The sequence below is a fragment of the Hemiscyllium ocellatum genome, chromosome 9 (assembly GCF_020745735.1).
Source record: "Hemiscyllium ocellatum isolate sHemOce1 chromosome 9, sHemOce1.pat.X.cur, whole genome shotgun sequence".
Lineage (NCBI taxonomy): Eukaryota > Metazoa > Chordata > Chondrichthyes > Orectolobiformes > Hemiscylliidae > Hemiscyllium > Hemiscyllium ocellatum.
Window position 1 is genome coordinate 46,479,944 of NC_083409.1, and position 23,521 is coordinate 46,503,464.

The window sequence follows — 23,521 nt, forward strand, 5'->3', positions numbered from 1 at the left end:
CCAAACCCATAAACTCTATTATCTAGAAGACAAGGACAGCAGATGCATGGGAACACCATCACTTCAATTTCCGTTCCAAGCAATACACCATCATGACCTGGAACTAGGTTGCTATTAATAGAAGGAAATTCTTGAATTCCCTTCCTAACAGCAAAGTGAGTATACCTACACAGATTGTAGTGGTCTAAGCATGGAAATGATCTAACTCATCCATGCTGACCATTTGTCAGCATTTGACCTATGTCACCATAATACATGTCATTCAGGCCCCTATAAGATTCTGCCCGTTTACCTTTTTTACAAATACTTTGCTTTGTCAAACACAGACTAATTCTGACTTTGATTCTTTTACTAGGTACCTGAAAACTCTGTTTCAAATCAGAATCAAATGTTTCAGTCTGGACTTTTGTCATCATCCTGTCAAGTAATCAATTCGGCTGGTTCCCAGCAACATGAAACTCAGTCAGGATCTGCTTCCCATTCAATTATATTCTCTCCTTCAGGTAAATCACTAACATTTAGAATATGGATTTATGTAATACCTATAGGACTTGTTCATAGAAAATCTAAATAATTAGTGGATCCAAGAGGAAGTGTGTTAGCTGTGTTTGTGTTCAAGTGGTTATTGGCATTTCAATTACCTTGACTTTTATCTTACTGTTTCCAACAAGGCCTATACAATAAATCAGCAATAGATCACAAAGTATATTGAAGTTGTTTAAACTTACTTGAACTTCTCCATCAAGGAAGATTATGTAGTTTAAGTCTGCACTCAAAAGTAGACTGAGAGCATGATTTTTGGTCCCTGTGAGCTGGGAGTGGAAGGAGCCTGAAAATTACAGGAGAGCCAGTTGGCTTGTTTCCTAACCCCTTTCCAGCCCAGACATTTTGGATGACCTGGTTTTGAGGCCAGGTGTAGTGCACATACCACAGGGAGTAAAGCAATAAAGTTCATTCAGATTGTTAAGCAAAGGTTAGAAACTGAATGGAATTTTTCCCTCTGTTCAATTGCCTGAAATATGTAACCATGAGCGACTGGGATACCGGAGCTCCAGACAGACCTATAAAGTCTGCCCACAAGCCTGAGTACAGGTGCAATCAAAGGCTACTCTCCACTCACCCTACCACAGTCTAGTTCCACCATTCACAAGGGCAGGTTTAACTACAAGTAAGAGTCCAGGCTCTTGATTGCTGCTTCCAAAGCAAAAATTAATAAACATACATTTTAGTAAAACAAGGAACGGCTGAATAGACTGGGGCTGTTTTCCCTCGAGCATAGGAGACTGAGGGGGTGACCTTATAGAGGTTTATAAACTCATGAGAGGCATGGATAGGGTAAATAGACAATGCCTTTTCCCTGGGTTGGTGGAAGTCCAGATCTATATGGCATAGGTTTAGGATGAGAGGGGAAAGATTTAAAAGGGACCTATGAGGCAGCTTTTTCAGGGTAGTGCATGTATGGAATGAGCTGTCAGAGGAAGGTGGCGGCTAGTACAATTACAACATGTCATAGAGTCGTAGAGATATATAGCATGGAAACAGACCCTTTGGTCCAACCCATCCATGCCGACCAGATATCCCAACCCAATCTGCCAGCACCTGGCCCATAACCCTCCAAACCCTCCTATTCGTATACCCATCCAAATGCCTCTTAAATGTTACAATTGTACCAGCCTCCACCACATCCTCTGGCAGCTCATTCCATACACGTACCACCCTCTATTTGAAAAAGTTGCCCTGGAGGTCTCTTTTATATCTTTCCCCTCACACCCTAAACCTATGCCCTCCTGTTCTGGACTCCCCGAACCCAGGGAAAAGACTTTGCCTATTTACCCTATCCATGCCTCTCATAATTTTGTAAACCTCTATAAGGTCGCCCCTCAGCCTCCGACGCTCCAGAGAAAACAGCCCCAGCCTGTTCAGCAACTCCCTATAGCTCAAATCCTCCAACCCTGGCAACATCCTTGTAAATCTTTTCTGAACCCTTTCAAGTTTCACAACATCTTTCCAATAGGAAGGAGACCAGAATTGCACGCAATATTCCAACAGTGGCCTAACCAAAGTCCTGTACAGCCACAACATGACTTCCCAACTCCTGTACTTCCAACAGTGGCCTAACCAAAGTCCTGTACAGCCACAACATGACTTCCCAACTCCTGTACACAGTATTCTGACCAATAAAGGAAAGCATACCAAACGCCTTCTTCAACTATCCTATCTACCCGCATCTATCCATTTTCAACCTGCACTCCAAGGTCTCTTTGTTCAGCAACACTCCCTAGGACCTTATCATTAAGTGTCTAAGTCCTGCTAAGATTTGCTTTCCCAAAATGCAGCACTTTGCATTTATCTAAATTAAACTCCATCTGCCACTTCTCAGCCCATTGGCCCATCTGGTCAAGATCCTGTTGGAATCTGAGGTAACCCTCTTCGCTATCCACGACACCTCCAATTTTGTTGTCATCTGCAAACTTACTAACTGTACCTCTTATGCTCGCAACCAAATCATTTATATAAATGACAAAAAGTAGAGGACCCAGCACCAATCCTTGTGGCACTCCACTGGTCACAGGCCTTCAGTCTGAAAAAAACCCTCCACCACCACCCTCTCTCTTCTCCCTTTGAGCCAGTTCTGTATCTAAATGGCTTGTTCTCCCTGTATTCTGTGAGATCTAACCTTGCTAATCAGTCTCCCATGGGGAACCTTGTCGAACGCCTTTCTGAAGTCCATGTAGATCACATCTACTGCTCGGCCCTCATCAATCCTCTTTGTTACTTCCTCAAAAAACTTAATCAAGTTTGTGAGACATGATTTCCCATGCACAAAGCCATGTTGACTATCTCTAATCAGTCCTTGCCTTTCCAAATACATGTACATTCTGTCCCTCAGGGTTCCCTCCAACAACTTGCCCACCACCAACGTCAGGCTCACTGGTCTATAATTCCCTGGCTTGTCCATACCACCCTTCTTAAACAGTGGCACCACATTAGCCAACCTCCAGTCTTCCAGCGCCTCACCTGTGACTATCGATGAAACAAATATCTCAGCAATAGGCCCAGCACTCACATCTTTAGCTTCCCACAGAGTTCTAGGGTACACCTGATCAGATTCTGGGGATTTATCCATCTTTATCCATTTCAAGACATTTAAAAGTGGCCACCCGAGCAGGACACAAACCTGGGACCCTCAGATTAAGAGTCTGATGCTCTATCAACTGAGCTAACTGGGCTCACTGTAAAAGACATCTTTATGGGTATATGAATAGGAAGGGTTTAGAGGAATATGAGACAAGTGTTGGTAAATGGGACTAGATTAATTTAGGATATCTGGTCGGCGTGGACAAGTTGGACCAAAGAGTCTGTTTCCATGCTGTATATCTCTATGACTCTATAATGTTTGTGCTTGCTACAAGATGTTGAAATTTATATCATTTCTGCTCATATAAACCTTGCACATGATATAGCAAAGCTTTGGCTGTTGTAAATAGTGAATATAATATTGTTTATACAATTATTTTATACTCCTTTAGTTCTGTGTCAAAATTAACTATTACAGTTTATACCTAGTTAACCACTGAAACTTCAAATTGGCTGAATCATTTGCAGTCATTTTTAACTCTTTTTAGCCAGTATCTTGCCTTCTCAAGTGAAAGAATAAATATAAATGTTTCTAAAATTTGGAAACTGAAGTCACAATATTTATCTTAAAGTATTTTTTAAATATTGCTGCCTTATATATTTTAAAATATGAAAAGAAGAACTTGGATTACGTGTTAACTTTGATTATGAAATAAAACCCTTTTGTTTAGAAGACAGGCTATTCTCAATATTTTCTAATCAACCTGCTCAGAGATGTTATTACACACCTCTGGAGCAGGGAAGACTTAAAACAGGGTCTCCTGGCTCAGAATCAGGGATACAACCAAACATCACATAAATTACAAATGAAAGGAAAATAATATGTTCATAGTCTTGTAACCTTTGAAGATAGGCCCAAAATAATTCTTAATACTTTAAAGCAGGTGACTATAATTATTTGAAAATGTTTCTTCTGCCCATCCCGTTTTAAATTATTTGTTCTCTTAGTTATTAAATTCCGTCTACTCCAGGCATCTATTACATAGTACTGAAGGGCCTGCCATTCCTGAAAGTGAGTAAATCACCAAGGCTGGATTGTATCCCAGGCTATTAAAGAAAGCCATGAAGGAAATAATGGACGTATTGAGGATCATTTTCCAATATTGATACAGACAAGATACAGGCAGATTATTGGAAGTCTATGAACATTGTACCATTGTTTAACAAGGGTGGAAAGGATAGGCCAAATTTTATAGACTGGTCAGCCTGACCTCAGTGGTGGGCAAATTATTAGAATCAATTCTGAGAGACAGGTAAATTGTCGCTTAGAAAGGTATAGATTAATCAGGTGTAGTCAAAATTGTTTTGTTATTGGAATGTGAGGGGATAAAGGGAAATGTGGCAAGTTGGATTCAAAATTGGCTCAGCAACAGAGAACAAAGGGCAATGATCACTGATGTTTTTGTGAATTGAAAGTAGTGTTTCCACTGGTATTCCACAGGGCTCAGTGATGGGTCTCTTTCTGATTTAGACATAAATGTGGAAGACATTATTGGGAAATTTGCGGATGACATAAAAATTGGCCATGTAGCTGGTAGTGAAGAGGATAGCTGTCAACTCCAGAATTTTTTCAATGGTATTTTTGAGTGGTAGAAATCGAGCAAATCGAATTCAGTCCAGAGAAGTGTGAGGTAATGAACTTGGGGAAGGCAAACAGAGCAAGGGAATACTAAGTACATGGGAAGATATTGAGAGGATTAGAAAATGTCAGAAACTTGGTGTCCTTGAAGTTGGCAAAACAGGTAGAAAAGGTGGTAAAGAAAGTATATTGAACACTTTCCTTTATTGGATGATGTACAGAATACAAAAGCAGGTTGTAATGCTGGAACTCTAAAAAATTCATAAACTGGAATTTTGTGTGCTGTCCTGATTACCATATTACAGGAAGGGCATAATTGCTCTGGAAAAGTACACAGATTTATAAGAATGTTGCCAGGGTTTAAAAAGTGCAGCTACAGGAAAGATTTAATAGATTAGGAATGGTTTTCTTTGAACCGAGAAGGCTGAGCGATGACTTGTGAGATGTCCAACATTAAAAGAGGCTTAGGTAGAGTAAACAAGAAAGGCCTATTTTCCCTAGTGGAGAGGGGTCACTTACCAGAGGGCACAGGATTAAGGTGAATATTAGAAGGATTGGAGGGGAAATGAGAAAAAACACTTCTTCACCCAAAAAATGGTCAATATATTGTTGTGGTGGAGACAGAAACCCTCAAGTCCTTTAAAAGGTATTTGGATCTGAATCCTGTAAGACTATGCACTAGGTGCCAGGAGATATGGTTAGAATGGGCAGCTCATTTTATTTCCAGCTAGATGGACTGAATGGCCTCTTTCTGTAGATCAGAATACTTACAGTGTAGAAACAGGCCCTTCGGCCCAACAAGTCCACACCGACCCTCCGAAGAGCAACCCACCCAGACCCATTCCCCTACATTTACCCCTTCACGTAACACTACAGGCAATTTAGCATGGCCAATTCACCTAACCTGCACATCTTTATACTGTGGGAGGAAACCGGAGCACCCAGAGGAAACCCTCGCAGACACAGGAAGAATGCGCAAATTCCACACAGACCGTTGCCCAAGGCAGGATTTGAACCCAGGTCTCTGGCGCTGTGAGACAGCAGTGCGAACCACAGTTTCTACAGTTTCTTCTCTTACCTTAAATATTAAATGTGACATTAACAACAATCAGTTAATTGGTTTTTACTAATTGTCCTATGTCATTTTCAGTTATTTCTGCTGGATCCAAGCCAGATTCATGTCAACCCTTTGCTGAGGTTCACAAGGCAACAGAAGCTGAACAAATGGCTCAGGAGCTAAATGAACACATTGAATATTTTAAACATCAGGTGATTACTTAAGTGAAGCATAATTATGCTCACTATTGTAGCATTCATTGCATGTATAACATTAAAAGAAGGCAATAAACATACTGACACAGAGCCAAATTATCCAAATTCTACATAAATTACTTTTAGATATACTAATTGGCATTTTGAGAAAATTAATAACAGACTCCGCATAGCAATAAATAGGTATTTTAAGAACAATGGAGAAACACTGAATCTGTTTTGATTGTGACAAATTAGTATATTGCTTACGACAGAGTCTACTGAAGAATTTCAGTTTTCCAAAATACAGGATTGTTTATAACACTGATTTATTAATATATAACAGAACTCTACTTATAATATTTGCAAAATTCTTTGTATGAATTCATGTGAAACAACCTATAGTGACAGCTGATGTAGTATTACAAGACTGGCTAATCTCCAGAGATAACATGTTCTATCACAAGGAAAGATTGTAGACAGGATCATGATTGGCATTTTACAATAGTGGCCATAAAGCAGGGTGCACCAGGAATCTGCTGGGAGACTACAAGTGTTTACCTGATGGACTCCCTGTGTGGCAGTGGCATCTCACAATGTTCGTAAAAGGCCAATCAGGTCATGAAGTACCTCTTAATTGCTAGCCTAATTTGCATTTTGGCTGTCCAATGAACAGCTGTGCCACTGAGTTTCTTGCCCTTGGGAAAATGCCAAAGCAGCAGGAGGTTATCATGCCTCCCTGCCGACGGGAAAATTCAGCTGTCATTTTCTTCATTGAAACTTGCTTACTTTCCCCAGCAATGTCAGAACCAAAAATAATCAAAGTTAAAAATCACACACCAAGTTATAGTCCAACAGGTTCAATTGGAAGTACACTAGCTTTCGGAGCACCTGACAATCACCTGATGAAGAAGCGGCACTCCGGAAACTAGTGTGCTTCCAATTAAACTGTTGGACTATAACCTGGTGTTGTGTGATTTTTAACTTTGTACACCCCCAATCCAACACCGGCATCTCCAAATCAAAAATAATCAAGAATGTGTTTCAATATATGCCCAGTAGGTGGAGCAAAGTAGAAGCTAATGAATAGCTTTCCAATGAGAAAGTTGTACCTTACGTAGGTGAACATTTGTTTCTTTTTAGTATCACAGCTAATGATGGGTTTGGGGTATTAGGGCAATATATGCTAAAACATCTGTAAGCATATTTGAAGTTTCTGAGTAGCTTATGGTATTTAAAGAACAATAGGAATTGTTGTTTATGAAAATAAATACTAATTATAAAACAAACACAATAAATGGTTAAGTATACATTTAATTTGATTATTTGTTTTCTGTTCTAATATTTTGAACACAATTATAATTGAGTATTAGAAAGGAAGATTAATAATGCACATTCCCAGAGATTACATTGTGATTATTTTGGATTAAAAGGCCTGAATACTGGTCTACAAAATTATGAGAAGCTTGTCAAGTGGATAATCAGAGGCTTTTTCCCAAGGATGGAAAGGTTATCTACAAGAGGGCACAGGTTCAAGGTGAGAGAGATAAAGTTTAGGGGAGAAGTGTGGGGAAAAGTATTTATGCAGAAGGTAATGAGTGCCTGGAGCACACTGCCAGTGAAGGTGGTGGAAGCAGGCACATTAGCAATGTTTAAGGCATATCTTAGTAGACACGCAAACGGGAGATGAACAGAGGGACAGAAACTGCACATGTGCAATAAGTATTGGGTCTAAGTAAGGAATAGGAATCAGTGCTGGCTTTGTGGGCCACAGGCCTGTTCCTGTGCTGTATTGTGATATATTGCATTATTGATTAAATATAGGGTGACACACTGACTTCAGGTTACAAGAGCTGATTCAGTTACATATTTTTTCCTCAAGAAATTACATGTAACTAAATCAATACATTTCTAAAATAGTACAGTCGAAATTTTGAAGATTCCATAATATTTTCACATTTACATTGATAATATTTGATTGTTTAATCAGTGGTTTCGGGCTTGTCTTAATCTGCCGCTTTTGTTGCTCCAGTTACTATACTTACTTGTGTATTCATTACCATGGCTCCATTTGTCACTGATACCTTCCTGTTATTGTGATATTCAATAGAATAGCTTTTGAAACATACACTTGCTCATAGTTTATTCTTTCCCTCATAGACCCAATCAACACCAAAGCTTGGTGAGAATAATATGTTGTCTTTTTGAGTATCTTTGTTCAGTCTAGGTGGATTGAAGTATTACTTTGCAAGGACATGTGAACTGATTCATACTGATAAAGAAAATAAAAAGACATAAACACAAGGAGCACAGGCTCTTTTAAATGAGTTAGTATGTTTAATAGAAAATACATTATTGATAATTATGTTAACTTAAGTCTTTGATGAATAGATTTCATCCATAATATAGGTATTCATGTTAACTAATTAAGCAGAAACACTTAAATATATTTCACTTATTATCATAGTGCTGGATTACGTAGCATTTGATTTTAAAGCCTCGGATGCTGCCTGACCTGCTGTGCTTTTCCAGCACTACTCTAATCTTGACTCTAACCTTCAGCATCTGCAGCACCCATTTTTGCCTATTTGATTTTAAAGCACAAAGTACAGAAAGCAAAATTCCAGAATCCAATAATTAACTATTTAACAAAAACTATAACACTGATAGTTATCTATCAAATGGAACATTTATTTCTTCATGGGGGCAATTTGGTACTTTGAACAGTAGACTATCTATTTTATTCAGTACTGTACAGTTCTTTGTTTTAAAATTTTAAAGAATAAATGTAGTTTACGGAATTGATGTCTGTCTCTATCACCTTTTTCTGCCTTATCTTTGAAGCTGCTAATGACAGTTTATTCTCCAATTTTTTGTGTCAACTATGGGAATTTTAATGCATTCCTTCAAACATTTAAGTGACATGGCAATTTATTAGGCTATGCTTCACCATCAGTTAGCTGCAATTAATATTTTTTGATATATTTGACATTTAAAATTTCTCTGTTTCCATATGGTGGAAATGGTCTCACAAACTTTGCAAAAAAAGGGATGTTTTTAATCAACTCAATTGACAGAAACTGAGTGTGAAAATTTAAAATTACAGAACCATTGTCCTGCAACAAAGAAGTCAATTTCACATTCTAGAATGCAGGTTTTAATATAATTCAGTAATGTTTAGTGATGAACTGTTGTGGTAATGGGTTGGAATTACATCTTTATTATCAGTATCAAGAAGTATCAGTAAATTAGTAATATAAAAATAGTAGCTATTGAATCTGAGGAACCATATTTTACTATATATGTCTCAAAATATACAGATTGTTGTTTAATATTTGTTGGATTCATTTAATTATGACAGTGAACATTACTTTTTCAGGTTGAAGACTTTCAGACGTGCCTTAATTCTGAATCAGTTTCTCTAGAAGATGTACAATGGGTAATATATTTATTAGTAACTTTTCAATGTGTCTACATGTAATTCAACATTGAAATAATAACAATTATTTTAATAGTCATTTTATAGTACAGAACCAGCACACTGTTGAAAGTCAGGCATGTTTCTGAATCTTTAATTTCAAACAGATGCAACAAGTTATATGATATAAGAAAATGGTGCTGATGGGTTGGCAAATGTACTCTGATCGACTAAGGAAATTTTCCATGGAAAAGGCAACAAGAAACTAAAGAGTCTCCAGGGTCCTGAGTAATTTAAAAGAATGCTTAAGATTTTAACGTATTTTTAATGTTTGCAAAGAACGCGGCCATGCTTATGATCATTTGTTACTTCTAGTAAGCATAAAGAAACTATAATATAAATTTGAGAAACGCATCAAGTCTGACAGCATCTGTGTCAGTTTTGAAGAAGGGTCACTAGTCTTGAAACATTAACTCTATTTTCAGTCCACGGATGTTTCCAGACCTGCTGAGTTTCTCTAGTAGTTAGTGTTTTCATTTGTTTCAGATCTCTAGCATCAGCAATTCTTTGTTTTAATATCACAATATAACCTAATTATCACAAATTGAATGTTCATGTAGAAATTAATATATTTAGAATTTTTGAGCAAATGTTGCCCAATCACAAAATCACATTTAACAATAATCATGTTATATTAGGAACAAATTACTGCAGATGCCGGAATCTGTACTGAAAAGTCAAATCCTGGAGATCACAGAAGGCCAGTCAGTATCCATGGAGTGAGAGCAAGCTAACGTTTTGAGTCTAGATGACTCCTCCTAAGAATTGGAGTGTGGAGGGGACAGCAATTCATACTACAGTTTGAAGGGGGCGGGGGGGTTTGGAGCTGGGGATAGTGGGTGCTGGATAATGGTGAAGAAAGATGTTGATAGTTCAGAGTGTGAGAATGGCAGAACAATGGTGTGTCTCCTGCCAGACGTGAAAGATTTTATACGAGGCTTTGCAAGTGCAGGCTGGTTGACCCTCCGCATGCCAAAACATTGGTCTTATCAGTACTCTTATAGCTAACTTGCAAACAATAGACTGTATCAAAGGTATCTTGTTCGCGGTAGATTAGGTTCCCTACAGTGTGGAAACTGGCCCTTCAGCCCAACCAGTCCACACCGACCCTCTGAAGAGTAACCCACCCAGACCCATTTCCCTCTGACTAATGCATCTAACACTATGGGCAATTTAGCATGGCCAATTCACCTGACCTGCACATCTTTGGACTGTGGGAGGAAACCGGAGCACCCAGAGGAAACCTACGCAGACACTGGGAGAATATGCAAACTCCACACAGACAGTCATCTGAGGCTGGAAACAAACCTGGGACCCTGCTGCTGTGAGACAGCAGTGCTTACCACTGAGCCACCATGCCGCTCACGTATATCATGCAAACTCATGAATGTGCCAAAGCCACCACCTTTGAAACTGAAAAGTGCTCAATCCACTTCAGATTATCATGGAAAGGCAAAGTAACTGAAAAACCTGAACAACAGATTAAGCATAGCTCTGCAGACAAACAAACTGCATATGCTGGAATCCAAAGTAGACAAATAGGAGGCTGGAAGAACAGAGCAACCTAGGCAGCATCAGGAGGAGAAGTCAGTGTTTCATGTGTAACCCTTCTTCAGGGCTGGATGTGAGGGTCGGGAGAGCTGCAGATATATAGGGGGTGGGGTGAGGTGTAGAATTATGACGTAATGATGGGTGAGCACAAGTCATGGTCGTGACTAGGTCGACAGAAGGGATGAATCTGGTTGGTAGCTGGAAGGAAGTGTCAGTCCTACCTCGACACCATTCTCTCTCCCTTGGTCTAGGTACTTCCCACCTACATCCAGGACACAAACCATGGCCTCAACTTCCCTGGCCCTTAATGCTTCATCTTCGTGATGGACATGTAGTCCATGTACACATCCATAGCCCACAATGAAGGCCTGCAGGCCCTTAGATTTTTCCACTCCAAATACCCATATAGTTACCCCACCCTTCTCACTTTCTCCAAATTCAGGGGCTGGCTATTGGCACTCGCATGACCACTAGCCACACCTGTCCCTTTTGTCGGTTATGCTGAACACTCCCTCTTCAGTGCATATGCCAGTACTGTTCCCCAACTCTTCCACTGTTATATCGATGACTGCCTTGTTGCTGCACTCAGGCTGAACTGGAGCAGTTAATTGAATTAGTTAACAACTTCCAACCTTCCCTCAAATTCACTTGATCTATCTCGGACACCTCCCTCCCCTTTCTTGACCTCTCCATTTCCATCTCCAGTTTACAGACTGACATTTACGATAAACCCAAAGACTCCCATAGCTACCATGGACTACACCTCCTCCCATCCTGTATCCTGTAAAAATTCCATTCTATTTTCCCAACTCCTCTGTGTCTGTCGCATCTGCTCTGATGAGGAGATGTTCCACTCCCAAGCATCCCAGATGTCCTCCTATTTCAAACAATGTATTTTGCCCCCTTTGTCAACCAGACAGACCTCCATTGCACCTCCTCCATTCCCTTCTCCAATGCTCTAAACCCCAACCCCCAAATATAAAAAAGTTAGGGTCCCTCTTATCTTCACTTTCAATCCCACCAGTTTCCGCGTCCAACGTATCATACTTAAACACTTCCATCAACTCCAATTAGACCCCACTTTCCAGAACATCTTCCCCTCCTGACTCCTGTCTGCCTTTTGCAATGAACCTTCCCTTCGCCACTCCCTGGTTTGCGCCACACTCCCCATCAACGCCTCCACCCCCCCACCCCTATCTTCCCCTGTAAAAGCTGCAACACCTGCCTGTACACCATTTCCCTCACTACCATCCAGGGCCCCAAACAGTCCTTCCAGGTGAGAAGGAGGTTCACCTGTATCTCCTCCTACCTAGTCGACTGCATCTGGTACTTCCGATTTGATCTTTGCTACATCGGGGACACCCAATGTAGACTAGGTGTCTGTTTCACTGAGCATCTTTGCTGGGCCCAAAACGGCCAGCCTGACTTCCTGATCACTGCCAATTTCAATTCCCCCATCCACTCCTTCTCCAACATGTCCATCTTCGGCTTTTTCCATTGCCATGGTGAATCAGACCATAAATTAGAGCTAAAACACCTCAGCTTCTGCATGGGCATTCCAGAGAACCTAACATTGAATTCTTGAATTTCAAATAACCTTCCCACCTATCCCCGGCTCCCTTTCCAGCCCTGCCTCTTCCCTTCCATTCCACGTATTGATCCTTCCAGCTAACAACTGGATTCATCCCTCCCATCGACCAACCAAGTCGTACCCAGTACCTGTGCTCACTTATCAGTACATCATCATTCTGCTACTCTATCCACCCCACACCACACCCCACACACCCCCAACATCCTTCTATCTGTAGCTTACCCCCACCCCCACATCCATTCATGAAAAAGGGTTAAACCGGAAACGTTGACGTCTCCACTTCCTGATGCTGCCTGGGTTGCTGTGTTCTTCCAGCCTCCTGTTTGTCTAACAGATTAAGCAAGCCATTTAATGCTGCCTCTATGCAATGATTATGCAAGTGGTATTTCTACTAACAGGATGCTGCTGTCAATCTAAAGTGACATTCTACCTATCACATTATTAAGCAATGTTGTGTATGAACTTCAGTGCCAGTGCAATGCCAGGAGTGTAGGCTATCCATCTCTATGACTAGTTGATCTGATCAAAAAGCATATTCCTTTGGTTATTTGTAATAGGCAATGTATAAACCATATTCAACACGCCTGCAATTTCAAAGCCCAAAGTAAAATGTCTTCTGTTAGTATTTTCTAATCAACTTGTTCAGAGGTGTTATGGCAGGTGCTTTTTGAACTCAGGCTCCTGGTTCAGAGGTAGCGACACGGTGGCTCAGTGGTTAGCACTGCTGCTTCACAGCGCCAGGGACCCAGGTTTGATTCCTGCCTTGGATGACTGTCTGTGTGCAGTTTGCACATTCTCCCTGTGTCTGCATGAGTTTCCTCCCACAATGCAAAAATGTGCAGGTTAGGTGAATTGGCCATGCTAATTTGCCCATAGTGTTCAGGGGTTGTAGGTTAGGTGCATTAGTCAGGCATAGAGGTAGAGTATTGGGGAACAGGTTTGGGTGGGATACTCTTTGGAGGGTCGGTGTGGACTTGTTAGGCCGAAGGGCCTGTTTTCACATTGTGGAGATTCTATACGCCACTGCTGCATTACGAAAGCCCATAACATGTTTGCTCTTAGATATTTTCTAATCGATCTGTTCAGAAATATTTTGATATACTCTAGGGCAGGTGAGACCTCCTGGCTCAGAAGTAGGTACACTACCACTATGCCATTATATACCTCCCAAAATTTCTGCTGTTAGGAATATTCAGTAATAGGCAGCACCTGCCGAATAGTTCTGAGTGTGCTAAAAAAACAATTTTATACATTCAGCCAAGCTTGTAACAAGGCTCATTTAGATTTGCGAAAAAAGACATACATTCATGTGCAGTGATCATTGTCTGCCAACAAAGGATATATTCCTAGCTTTTATGAATTACCCTGGTGCTTGGGAGTCTATAGTTCATTATTGCATTCCAAATTGCAACACCTCAAACAATCACTGTCGACTTGCCAACTAATTATAAACTTTTTCTGCTGTAGAATAAATAATTGGGATTATGTGAAATTTGATATTCTTCCATTCGTCCTGATAACTTTAGGACAAAACACCTCAGTAACATGTCTCCCTTTACAGCAATAGTATTTTAATCAGCATATGGAAATTTGACAGACTGTTTGATAGAAAAGTATATTTATAAAAGTGAAAGGGCGGAATCTTATAGGGACCTGAATGATATGTACTATGGTGAGATAGGCCAAATGTTGGCAAATGGTCGGCATGGATGAGTTGGATCAAAGGGTCTGTTTCCATTCTGTACAGCTGTATGACTGTATGATACTAAGTCAAATGCAAGTATATTTTGTGCAAATTAAAATGTTATGGTGATATTTATTCCAAGCAATGTACACCAAGTGCATGTACAAAACAGGGCTAAAACATCTAATATGCTTAATAGTTTCATTTGATAACGTAGTAAAGAGAAATAAAGAGCTACAAGATTTGAGTTAGAATATTCTTACCAGTTATACACTACAGGTAGTTCTTCTATAACACGATGATTGTGTTCTTATGCAACCCTATGTTATACAAAAATTGCACTTTAGAAACAGCACTTAAAGTGTTGGAGATGTAATCGTGTTACAGCTAACACACATTTTAAAAGTTCACACTTCAGAAAGAGTGTCCCTAATTTGTCAATCGCATTACAACAAATTTGCATTAACGAAATATGTGTTATAGCAGAATGACCTGTATAATTATTGGTAGATATGAGGATGGGAATAAAATAAACTTAACCTAGGGTCATAATCTAAACATAATCTGTCTCAAACCTGCAATTAGTAATTGTGAATTTTCCTTCAGGAATTTAAGAAACTAAGAGATGGCCAAGAGAAACTAGAAAGGAGATACATTGCAACAAAAGATGAGCACCGAAGTTTGCAGCAGCGCTGCTACCTGGACAAAAATATCATCGTTGGGGAGTTTGACCCTGACAGGTATGGTTTAATAAAATGGTATTTGACATTTGTAGTATGATTCACATTTCTGTTCATTAATGGACTAAATACAATTTTGACAAATTGATGAATTAATATATCAGCATTAAATGCAAGGGAGAACCACTGTCTGGGTGGAGGTGTGTGTGTGTGTGTGTGTGTGTGTGTTACAGAACTTCTAATTGCAAGGGCAGCTCATTATGGATTCTGTCTTTCTCACATATAGAGACAACATTGCTCTGATTATTTATAGGAACATATAAATTAGGAACAAGAGTAGGTTATTTAGACCCCCAAAGTTTGCTCCACTATTCAGTAAAAATCACAGCTGAAACTGATTGTAACCTCAAATCCGCATTCCCACTTATCCCTGAGAAACTTACACCCCCTTGCTTAACAAGAATCCACCTGTTTCTGACTCAAAATTATTCAAGAACTCTACTTCCATAACCTTTTCCAGAAAAGATTTCTAAAGACAATCTTCTTGAGAGGAAAAAATTGTCTCAGCTCTACTTTGAATGGGCAATCCTGATTTTTAATTAGTGACCCCTCATTCTCAATTCTCCCATAAGAGGAAACATCCTGTCCCCATTTGTCCCGTCAAGGGACCTCAGGACTTTGTTTTCATAAAGTTGCTTCTTCTAAATTCCAGCAAATGGAATTCTAGCCTGTCCAACCTTCCTTCATAAATCAAGCCCCCCAACCCCATTCCAGGTATTAATCTAGTAAACTTTCTCTGAACTGCCTGTACTGCATTTACAATCTTGCTTAAATAATACTCAATACTGTACACAGTACACTAGGTGCAATCTCGCCAGTTCCCTGCATAAATGAAGCATAACCTCACTACTTTTTCATTCAATTTCCCATGAGATGAATATTGCACTCTATTGGCTTTCCTAGTTACTTGCTGTATATGCACATTGCTGTATCTTTGAGATTCATGCACAAGAACACTCAGATCCCTTTCCAACTCAGAGCTCTGCAGTCATTCACCATTAATATAATATGCTTCTTTTATAATCTTCCTACCAAAATTGACCATTTCACATTTTTCCACATTATACTCCTTTTGCAAATTCTTCGGCCACATTCTTAATCTATCTATGTCTTTTTGTAGCATCCTTATGTCTTCTTCATAACTTAGTTATCTAAGTGTCATTAGACACTTGTGTCATTAGAAAATTTAGTGGACATACCTTTTGTTCTAAAACAAAAACAGAAATTACTGGAAATTCTCAGCGGGTCTGGCAGCATCTATGGAGAGAAATCAGAGTTAACATTTCGGGTCCAGTGACCTTTCTTCAGTACTGGACCTTTTGTGCTGTCATTTATATGAATTGTAAACAGTTGAGGTTCTAGCACCAATCTTTGTGACACTCACTTGTTATATCTTGCCAACCTGAGGAAGACCCATTTTGCTTACTCTTTGCTTCCTGTTGACCAGCTAATCTTCTAACGATGCCAAAATGCTACTCCCTTTACCATTAGATTTTATTTCCAACTGTAACCTTTGATGTGGCACCTTGTCAAATCAAATTCAATTCAAAGTCAATCCCATGATTGATTTTTCCAGGGTGATTTGGGGCTTTCAGCAGTGATTTAATCCATGACCACATGTAGTTTGAATGCTTGTTATGACAATACAATCAGTTTTATCCTCCCTAACCAGGGAAAAATGTACACTTATCCACATCCTAGCTGAGGTCAGATGACTGAACCTTGGACTGAACCTGGAACTTTCTGATTTGTAGGGTTCAGTCATTCACCTTCATAACCAAAGAAGCATTGGACCATTAATGTTTTATTCAAATCTTTCAAATAAGCCATAATAAGTATAAAGTCTACATTTTTGACTTTCCTTCATAGATTTAGTGCATGATAAATGCATAATTTCAAATTATATTTTTATAAGTAAAATAAATCAATATTTCTGTTCTTGACAATTAAACAATTTACTAGAATATTTTCAGAAATTATCCTAAATAGACATTTTGACATTGGAAGCAACTTTGTCTATAGATTCACTCTTTTTAGAGTATGCATGAACTGATATTTGCATGCTAGTCTGTTTTGACAAAAACCTTCCACATTTGAGAAATGGATTCAAATCCAGGCTATTCAAAACTGTAGAAAGTCTCTTTACTTGGAAAAGTTCCTTTGTGAAAATGATGATTCAGGTATAAATTGTGCAGCACAAACCAAGTCAAAGAATGTTTCATGGGAGAAACAGCTCAAGGTTGCAATTGAGCCTGAAGGTGGGCTGAACGCATATTGTTAGAACAGAGTTGACTCACCTTTTCCTTTGCTCTTTAATAATCCTGCATATGCTGGATATACTTAATGGTAGCATTTGGTGCGAATAGTTGAAAAGTACACCATTCTTCAAAGCTCATTCTTCAACAGATGAGCAGAAATACAAACTTTTAAAATATATCCTTTCTTTTTCTGCAGGGTAATGGATGGAGAAATATTTAGAACAGGAATGCAACTGGAAAACATAAAAGAGAAAATTGATGAATACATTTGTATTCAGGCAAGCCCAAATAATTCTATCATGACTACACCACATTCCACAAATCACTCTCTGTCCTCTGAGGTAAAAACTGCATTATTCAATGTTTTGAGATACTATAGTTGGTGTGATAGGCGATGTTATTTGAACTCACAAACTGGAGATTTTATCAGCTATTTACCTCTCTGGGCTAAGAGGTTTTCAGGGAGGTTCTGGGGAAGAGGGATCAATGAAAATATTGAGGGAAGGTAAGGGCTGAAGTACTTGTTACCCTCCTCTCCCTGCCAGTGGCCGGGAATGCAGTGAAAAGCTTTCTGCCCAGAAATCAAATGAGTCACTTGAAAAAGCCAATTAAGAACTTCTTCCTGCTGTTAGCAATTACTGTGGTGGTATTTCCATTGCATCATTCAATACCTAGTAAATGTGTTCTACAAGTGGGCTTAGTGGGGTGGTCCTCCTAACTAGACATTTAAGCCAATGGAGTAACACCCTTGTGGTAATGGCTTTCCCCTACTCTCATCAACCAATCCCTTCTCCCTCCCTGGAACCAGACAACTGACCCTGCAACCATGCAACTGAACCTGCAACCCCTGATCACACTCACAGTATTCTGAGAGAGGTAGCCATTGTTACATCACTTGCTGGGTGCCTTCCCAACAGTGGCCACCAATGTTGCATGCCCCCTCTGATCAGTCAGAAGCTCTTGGCAACATGTTAACATTCCTTGAAGGTACAGGAGCCTGATCAGAAGCTAATTTGCTTCATTGGTGTCCTAAAATTCAGCTTGGATCCCTCCCAAATGGCCAAGACAGGTTTGCCAATCTTCAGAGCAATGGTTGCCCTGACAAAATCCAAACCATTGTTCCAAATATGACTTCACAAATGATCTGTGTAATTTAGAATAACTAGGTATAACTTATGATAGGAGAAAGTGAGGACTGCAGATGCTGGAAATCAGAGCTGAAAATGTGTTGCTGGAAAAGCGCAGCAGGTCAGGCAGCATCCAAGGAGCAGGAGAATCGACGTTTCGGGCATGATCCCTTTTTCAGGAAGAAGGGCTTCCTGAAGAAGGGCTCATGTCCGAAACGTCGATTCTCCTGCTCCTTGGATGCTGCCTGACCTGCTGCGCTTTTCCAGCAACACATTTTCAGCTGTAACTTATGATAACCTGGTTTTTATGATTCATCCTATTCAAGGAAACTGGTTTGTCAGTGACTGTAAGAACAAATACATTTTTAAAGAACTGATATAAACTGGACATGTTCTTTATTTGTTGCTTTCAATTTTACGGTGAAAGCCAGAAAGCCTTGTAGTTTGTGGTAGACTTGTATTTTGTTGTTAAATTGGAATAACTGTGCCTGTTACCATTTCTTCTGTATTTAAGAATACCGTGGCTTCTGTTGTTCAGGAAGGACTGGGGGTGGTTTTAGTAACACAGGATAGTTTTCAAAAGGAGGTAATGCCAGAGGAGACACCAAAGAGGAATGGTAAATTATCAGTACCAGAAGACAGAGACAATCCCATTCAACAGAGGTAAGGATTGGTTGATTTTTTTTTGAACTGGAGGATTTCTTGTGAGAGGACTTTTTAAAAAAAAGTTAAGCAAAAGTCAATCAAAAAAGTCTTTTTCAAATGGAAAAGAAATGTCAGAAAATAATTACAGGACACTAGTAAAATAACATTTGCGAAAATTAACTGATAGCCAAATTGAACATTTAGATAGGTGAAACAAAAGTGATTTGTTTACATTTTGATAGAGATTGTTTGCTGGTTGCCTTATGTTATTTAAACTCCTGCCTTCCGCCTCTCTACATTTTTCACATAGTTCCATTTCTTGACAGAGATCTGATCAAATATTCCAAACTGCCAACAGAGGGAGTGGATTTCTCAGTGCCTGAAGAGAAATTAGTCGGTAATTTCTTAATGCCTTTAGCATCTATCCCCACAATAGATGACCAAAGTTGTAAAAGAATTTCAGAAATGGTAGTAAATGTCAATGAAAACCAACTAGAACAGGATCCTCAATCACTTGAACTGTAAGTTAAAATGCCCTTTCTCAAATTTGCTTATTAATCGTTTTAATATGTAACATATGTTTGCAAAATGATGTTGTAAATTTTATGGTTAGATGGTAAATGTTTCAGCATCTTGTAATACTGCAGATGCTGAAAATTTGAAATAATATCAAAAAATGGAACAAACATTCAACAGGTTTAGCAGCATCTGTCACTAGAGAAACAGGGGTAATGTTTCTGCTGTGTAACCTTTCATCAGAACTGAAAGAGCACAGACATGAAATATTGATTCTGTACCTTTCTTCATAGGAGATGCCAGACCTTCTCAATGTTTCTAGCATTTTTTGATTTTATTTGCACATCCTACTTTGACTTAATGAAAAATTAGATAATTGTACTTTTGGAATTATCCTGTATAAATGGTTTAACAGCACCAAATATATAAATGTAGCTACATGCCAATCATAACTTTTAATTGCATAATTCAAGTTATTTATTGATACACGTTAGATGTTTAAGTTATTACCTTTTTTTTTAGAAAATAATTGTCTGATTGTAAAGTGTTAACATGGATTTATGAAAGGGAAATCATGTTTGCCAAACATGATGGTTTTTTGAGGATGTTATTAGCAAAGATGTTCAGGACAACCAGTGGATGTGATGCATTTGGAATTTTCAGAAAGCTTTTAATAAAATTCCAATCCAGGCTACTGGTAAACAAAATTAGATCACATGGGATTGAGGTAATATACTAACGTGGGTTGAAAATTGGTTAACATGTAAAAGGCAGAGTAGGAATAAATGGGTCAGTCTCACATTGGTAGGCTAAGACATTTAAGATATCCCCAAGGAATATTGCTTCACCTCTAGTTTTTTATAATTTATATCAATGACTTGGATGTGTGGGCCAATTGTAATATTTCTAACTTTGTAGGTGAAGTAAAGCTTGGTGAACATGTGAGTTGTGAGGAGGATGCAAAGTGGCTTCAAGGGACGTTAAACAGACTGAGTGAACAAGCAAGATAGAACGTAATGGGAATAAGTGTGAATAAATATCCACTTTAATGGGAGGAATAAAGGTGCAGAGTATTTCTTAAATGGCAAGGCATTAGAAAGTGTTGATGTTCAAAGGGACTTAGATGTCTTTGTTCATAGGTCATTGAAAGCTAGCATGCAGATGCAGCAAGCAATTCTGAAGGCAAATGGTGAATTAACCTTTATTGCAAGTGGATTTGAATACACGAGTAAATAACTCATGCTTCAGTTATATAGAAGATTGTGAGATTGCACCTAGGGCATTGTGTACAATTCTGGTCCCCATTACCTAAGGAAGGATGTGTTTGCCATAGAGGAGTGCAGCAGAAGTTCACCAGATGGATTGCTGGGAGAGTGGAACTGTCTTCTAAGGAGACTTGATTTGTAGTTTCTGGAATTTAGAAGAATGAGCAGCAAACTCAGAAACTTATAACATTCTTCAAGGTAGCTAGAGTTGCTGCAGAAAGAATGTTTCCTCTGGCTATGGGGTCTACAATCAGGAAACACAGTCTCATAATGAAAGGCAAGCCATTTAGGACTGAGATGAGGAAGAACTTCTTCACTCTGAGGGTGATGAATCTTTGGAATTCTACACCGCTGAGGTCAATGGAAGCCAAATCATTAAGTAAGTTCAAGACAGAGATTGATAGATTTCTAGTCATTAATGATCAAAAGGATATAAAACAGTTCAATAACCTTGTATTATCTGGTATAGACTGTAGCTGTGTTGGCGTCAGGGATGCAGGAACTAATTAATCACAGAGAGAAAATCACAGTTTGGAAATATGAAGATTTAGATTCAAATTTAATACTATTTATGGACCACTGAAGAGCTATAAATTATAAAACTGGATAGAAATTAAAAGTACCAGTTACTCGCGACTGATGATGCCTTCAGAAAAGTAACTAAAATAGAAAGTTGCAGGAGCACTGATTTTAAAATTAGCATTATATCCTCATGTTCGTAGTTGAAATTGTGCAGATTCCTCCTGAATTTATTAAGACATTGTCACAATTTATATATATGGAGACACTTTTAGAAGCAATGAATTATATTAGTAGTCTTGATGAATATCCAAGTAATCAAAAATTTTTGTTTACTAATCGTTCTTGGTCTGTTACAGACAAACTCCTACAGTATCGACAATGGCACCATCAACCCTGCTTGACAATAATTTTCATGCTTCTGTTTATCCATCTAATTCATTCATGAATCAAACATTAATATTGCACAGCACTTCACTCCACGAGCAGGAACCATCGAATGAACTCAAGGTGTGCATGCTATCGAAAATCATTTTTGCATTACAAAAGTGTAAACGCACCAACCAGTGCTGTTATTGGGGAACCTTTCTAAAGTATATTGTTGGTTGGATAGAGTGCTATGGTATAAAATGAGCAGTGCAAAGGAGGCCACCTTCTGGGTATGTGGTAGTGAAAAATTTATTTTAGAATCTAAAAGTAATTTCAGGAAAAGTTAGGTCCTATTATGCAGTGCTTACAATAGGAGTTTGAGGTTCACTAAACTTGTGGTGATAAGGTCCACTGCTTGACACAAAATACATGCAACATTAGCAAAATAAATGCACTCACTTTCAAAAATAGATTTGAGGTTTTAAATTGTCTGTGAGCAAGAAAAATACACTCACTGCAAGAGGCAGGAAAACAGCTTCAAAATGGTTTTGCAATCCAACTGTGTTGCAAAGCAAATCTGTGTACACGCTCAAAAATGGTTATAATCTGATAGCTGAAATGATCTCTTTCTCAGAATGTGTTCTGATTTATTTTTTGAAAAAAACTTCCAGGGTAAAATTTTTTTTAATCATAAGGATATATTAGGAGTCTTAGGAAGAAAAATGTCAGCAACTCTTCACACAAAAACTAGGAGGAATAGGTTATTTGGCCAATCAAATTTTCCTGCTCCTCTGATGCTGCCTGACCTGCTGTGCTTTTCCAGCATCACTTTGATCTAAACTCTATTTTGCCAATCAAACCAGCTCTGCCTTTCAACATAATCATGGCTGATCTTCAATCACATCATCATACTCCCACTCTCATTCCCTAACCATTGACATCTTTAGCCTCTAGAAATGTACCAACTTCTTTCTTTAAAATATTCAGTGCCTTGGCCTTCGCAGCATTCCATGGTAAAGAGTTGCACAGGATCACTAAACTGAGTGACAAAATTTCCTCCCATGTCAGTTTTAAATGGCCGACTCCAGATCCTGAAACTGTAAGACTATAACAAAGAGAAGGGCTCATGCTCGAAACGTCGAATTCTCTGTTCCTGAGATGCTGCCTGGCCTGCTGTGCTTTGACCAGCAACACATTTGCAGCCAAATCTAAGGTAGTCTGTTCCCGAGTTGTTTCCTCAAAGTACTAGTCTAAAAAAAATCTTGTATACATTCTAGGAATTAATTTGCTACAGCACTACTTCTCATGTGGGTTGTATGTAGATTTAAGTAACCAATGATTGTAGTAGCACCTTATTGCATGAATCATTAATTTTCTGTTTAATGCTATTCTCTACCACTATGGTTTGGAGGCCTCTGGAATTCCCACAACATAATGTCTTATGCACTCTTACTTTTACTGTGCATATGGTCAGTCACCTGCCATTTCGAACACAGTGTCTGGGCATCTAATCGATCTTTGGCTTGTGGAAAACATCCTGTAATCTTTCTTTTAATACTAACAGCATCCTATTCCTTTCAATCATTTGTTTCAATAGATCTATTAAGATGAAACTGAACACGTTTGGATTTTGCTGTACTATCTCTGCTTCTCAAGATTGCATATTTCAACCCTCTTAGCAGCCATGTAATGCTGTCCATCACTCATGCACCTCAGCTACTTGAGGAAAACTACAAATAACAGCTAAGCAAAACCAATTTTCTCAGTGTGACTAGATTCACCAAGAAAGGTTTGAGAGCAATTGGACCAC

At 38.9% G+C, this 23,521-nt stretch overlaps 1 protein-coding gene across 1 annotated transcript in view; it reads left to right on the top strand.

Moving 5' to 3' along the window:
* The window catches only part of LOC132818498 (uncharacterized), an 82,810-nt gene that overhangs the window by 14,624 nt on the left and 44,665 nt on the right, over positions 1-23,521 (top strand). The window contains exons 4-11 of the mRNA XM_060829558.1: positions 356-503; positions 5,868-5,986; positions 9,348-9,407; positions 14,879-15,012; positions 17,467-17,611; positions 18,936-19,060; positions 19,369-19,563; positions 21,702-21,852. Of these exons, the coding sequence (XP_060685541.1) occupies positions 356-503; positions 5,868-5,986; positions 9,348-9,407; positions 14,879-15,012; positions 17,467-17,611; positions 18,936-19,060; positions 19,369-19,563; positions 21,702-21,852 (1,077 nt within the window). The remainder of the gene's footprint in view (positions 1-355; positions 504-5,867; positions 5,987-9,347; positions 9,408-14,878; positions 15,013-17,466; positions 17,612-18,935; positions 19,061-19,368; positions 19,564-21,701; positions 21,853-23,521) is intronic.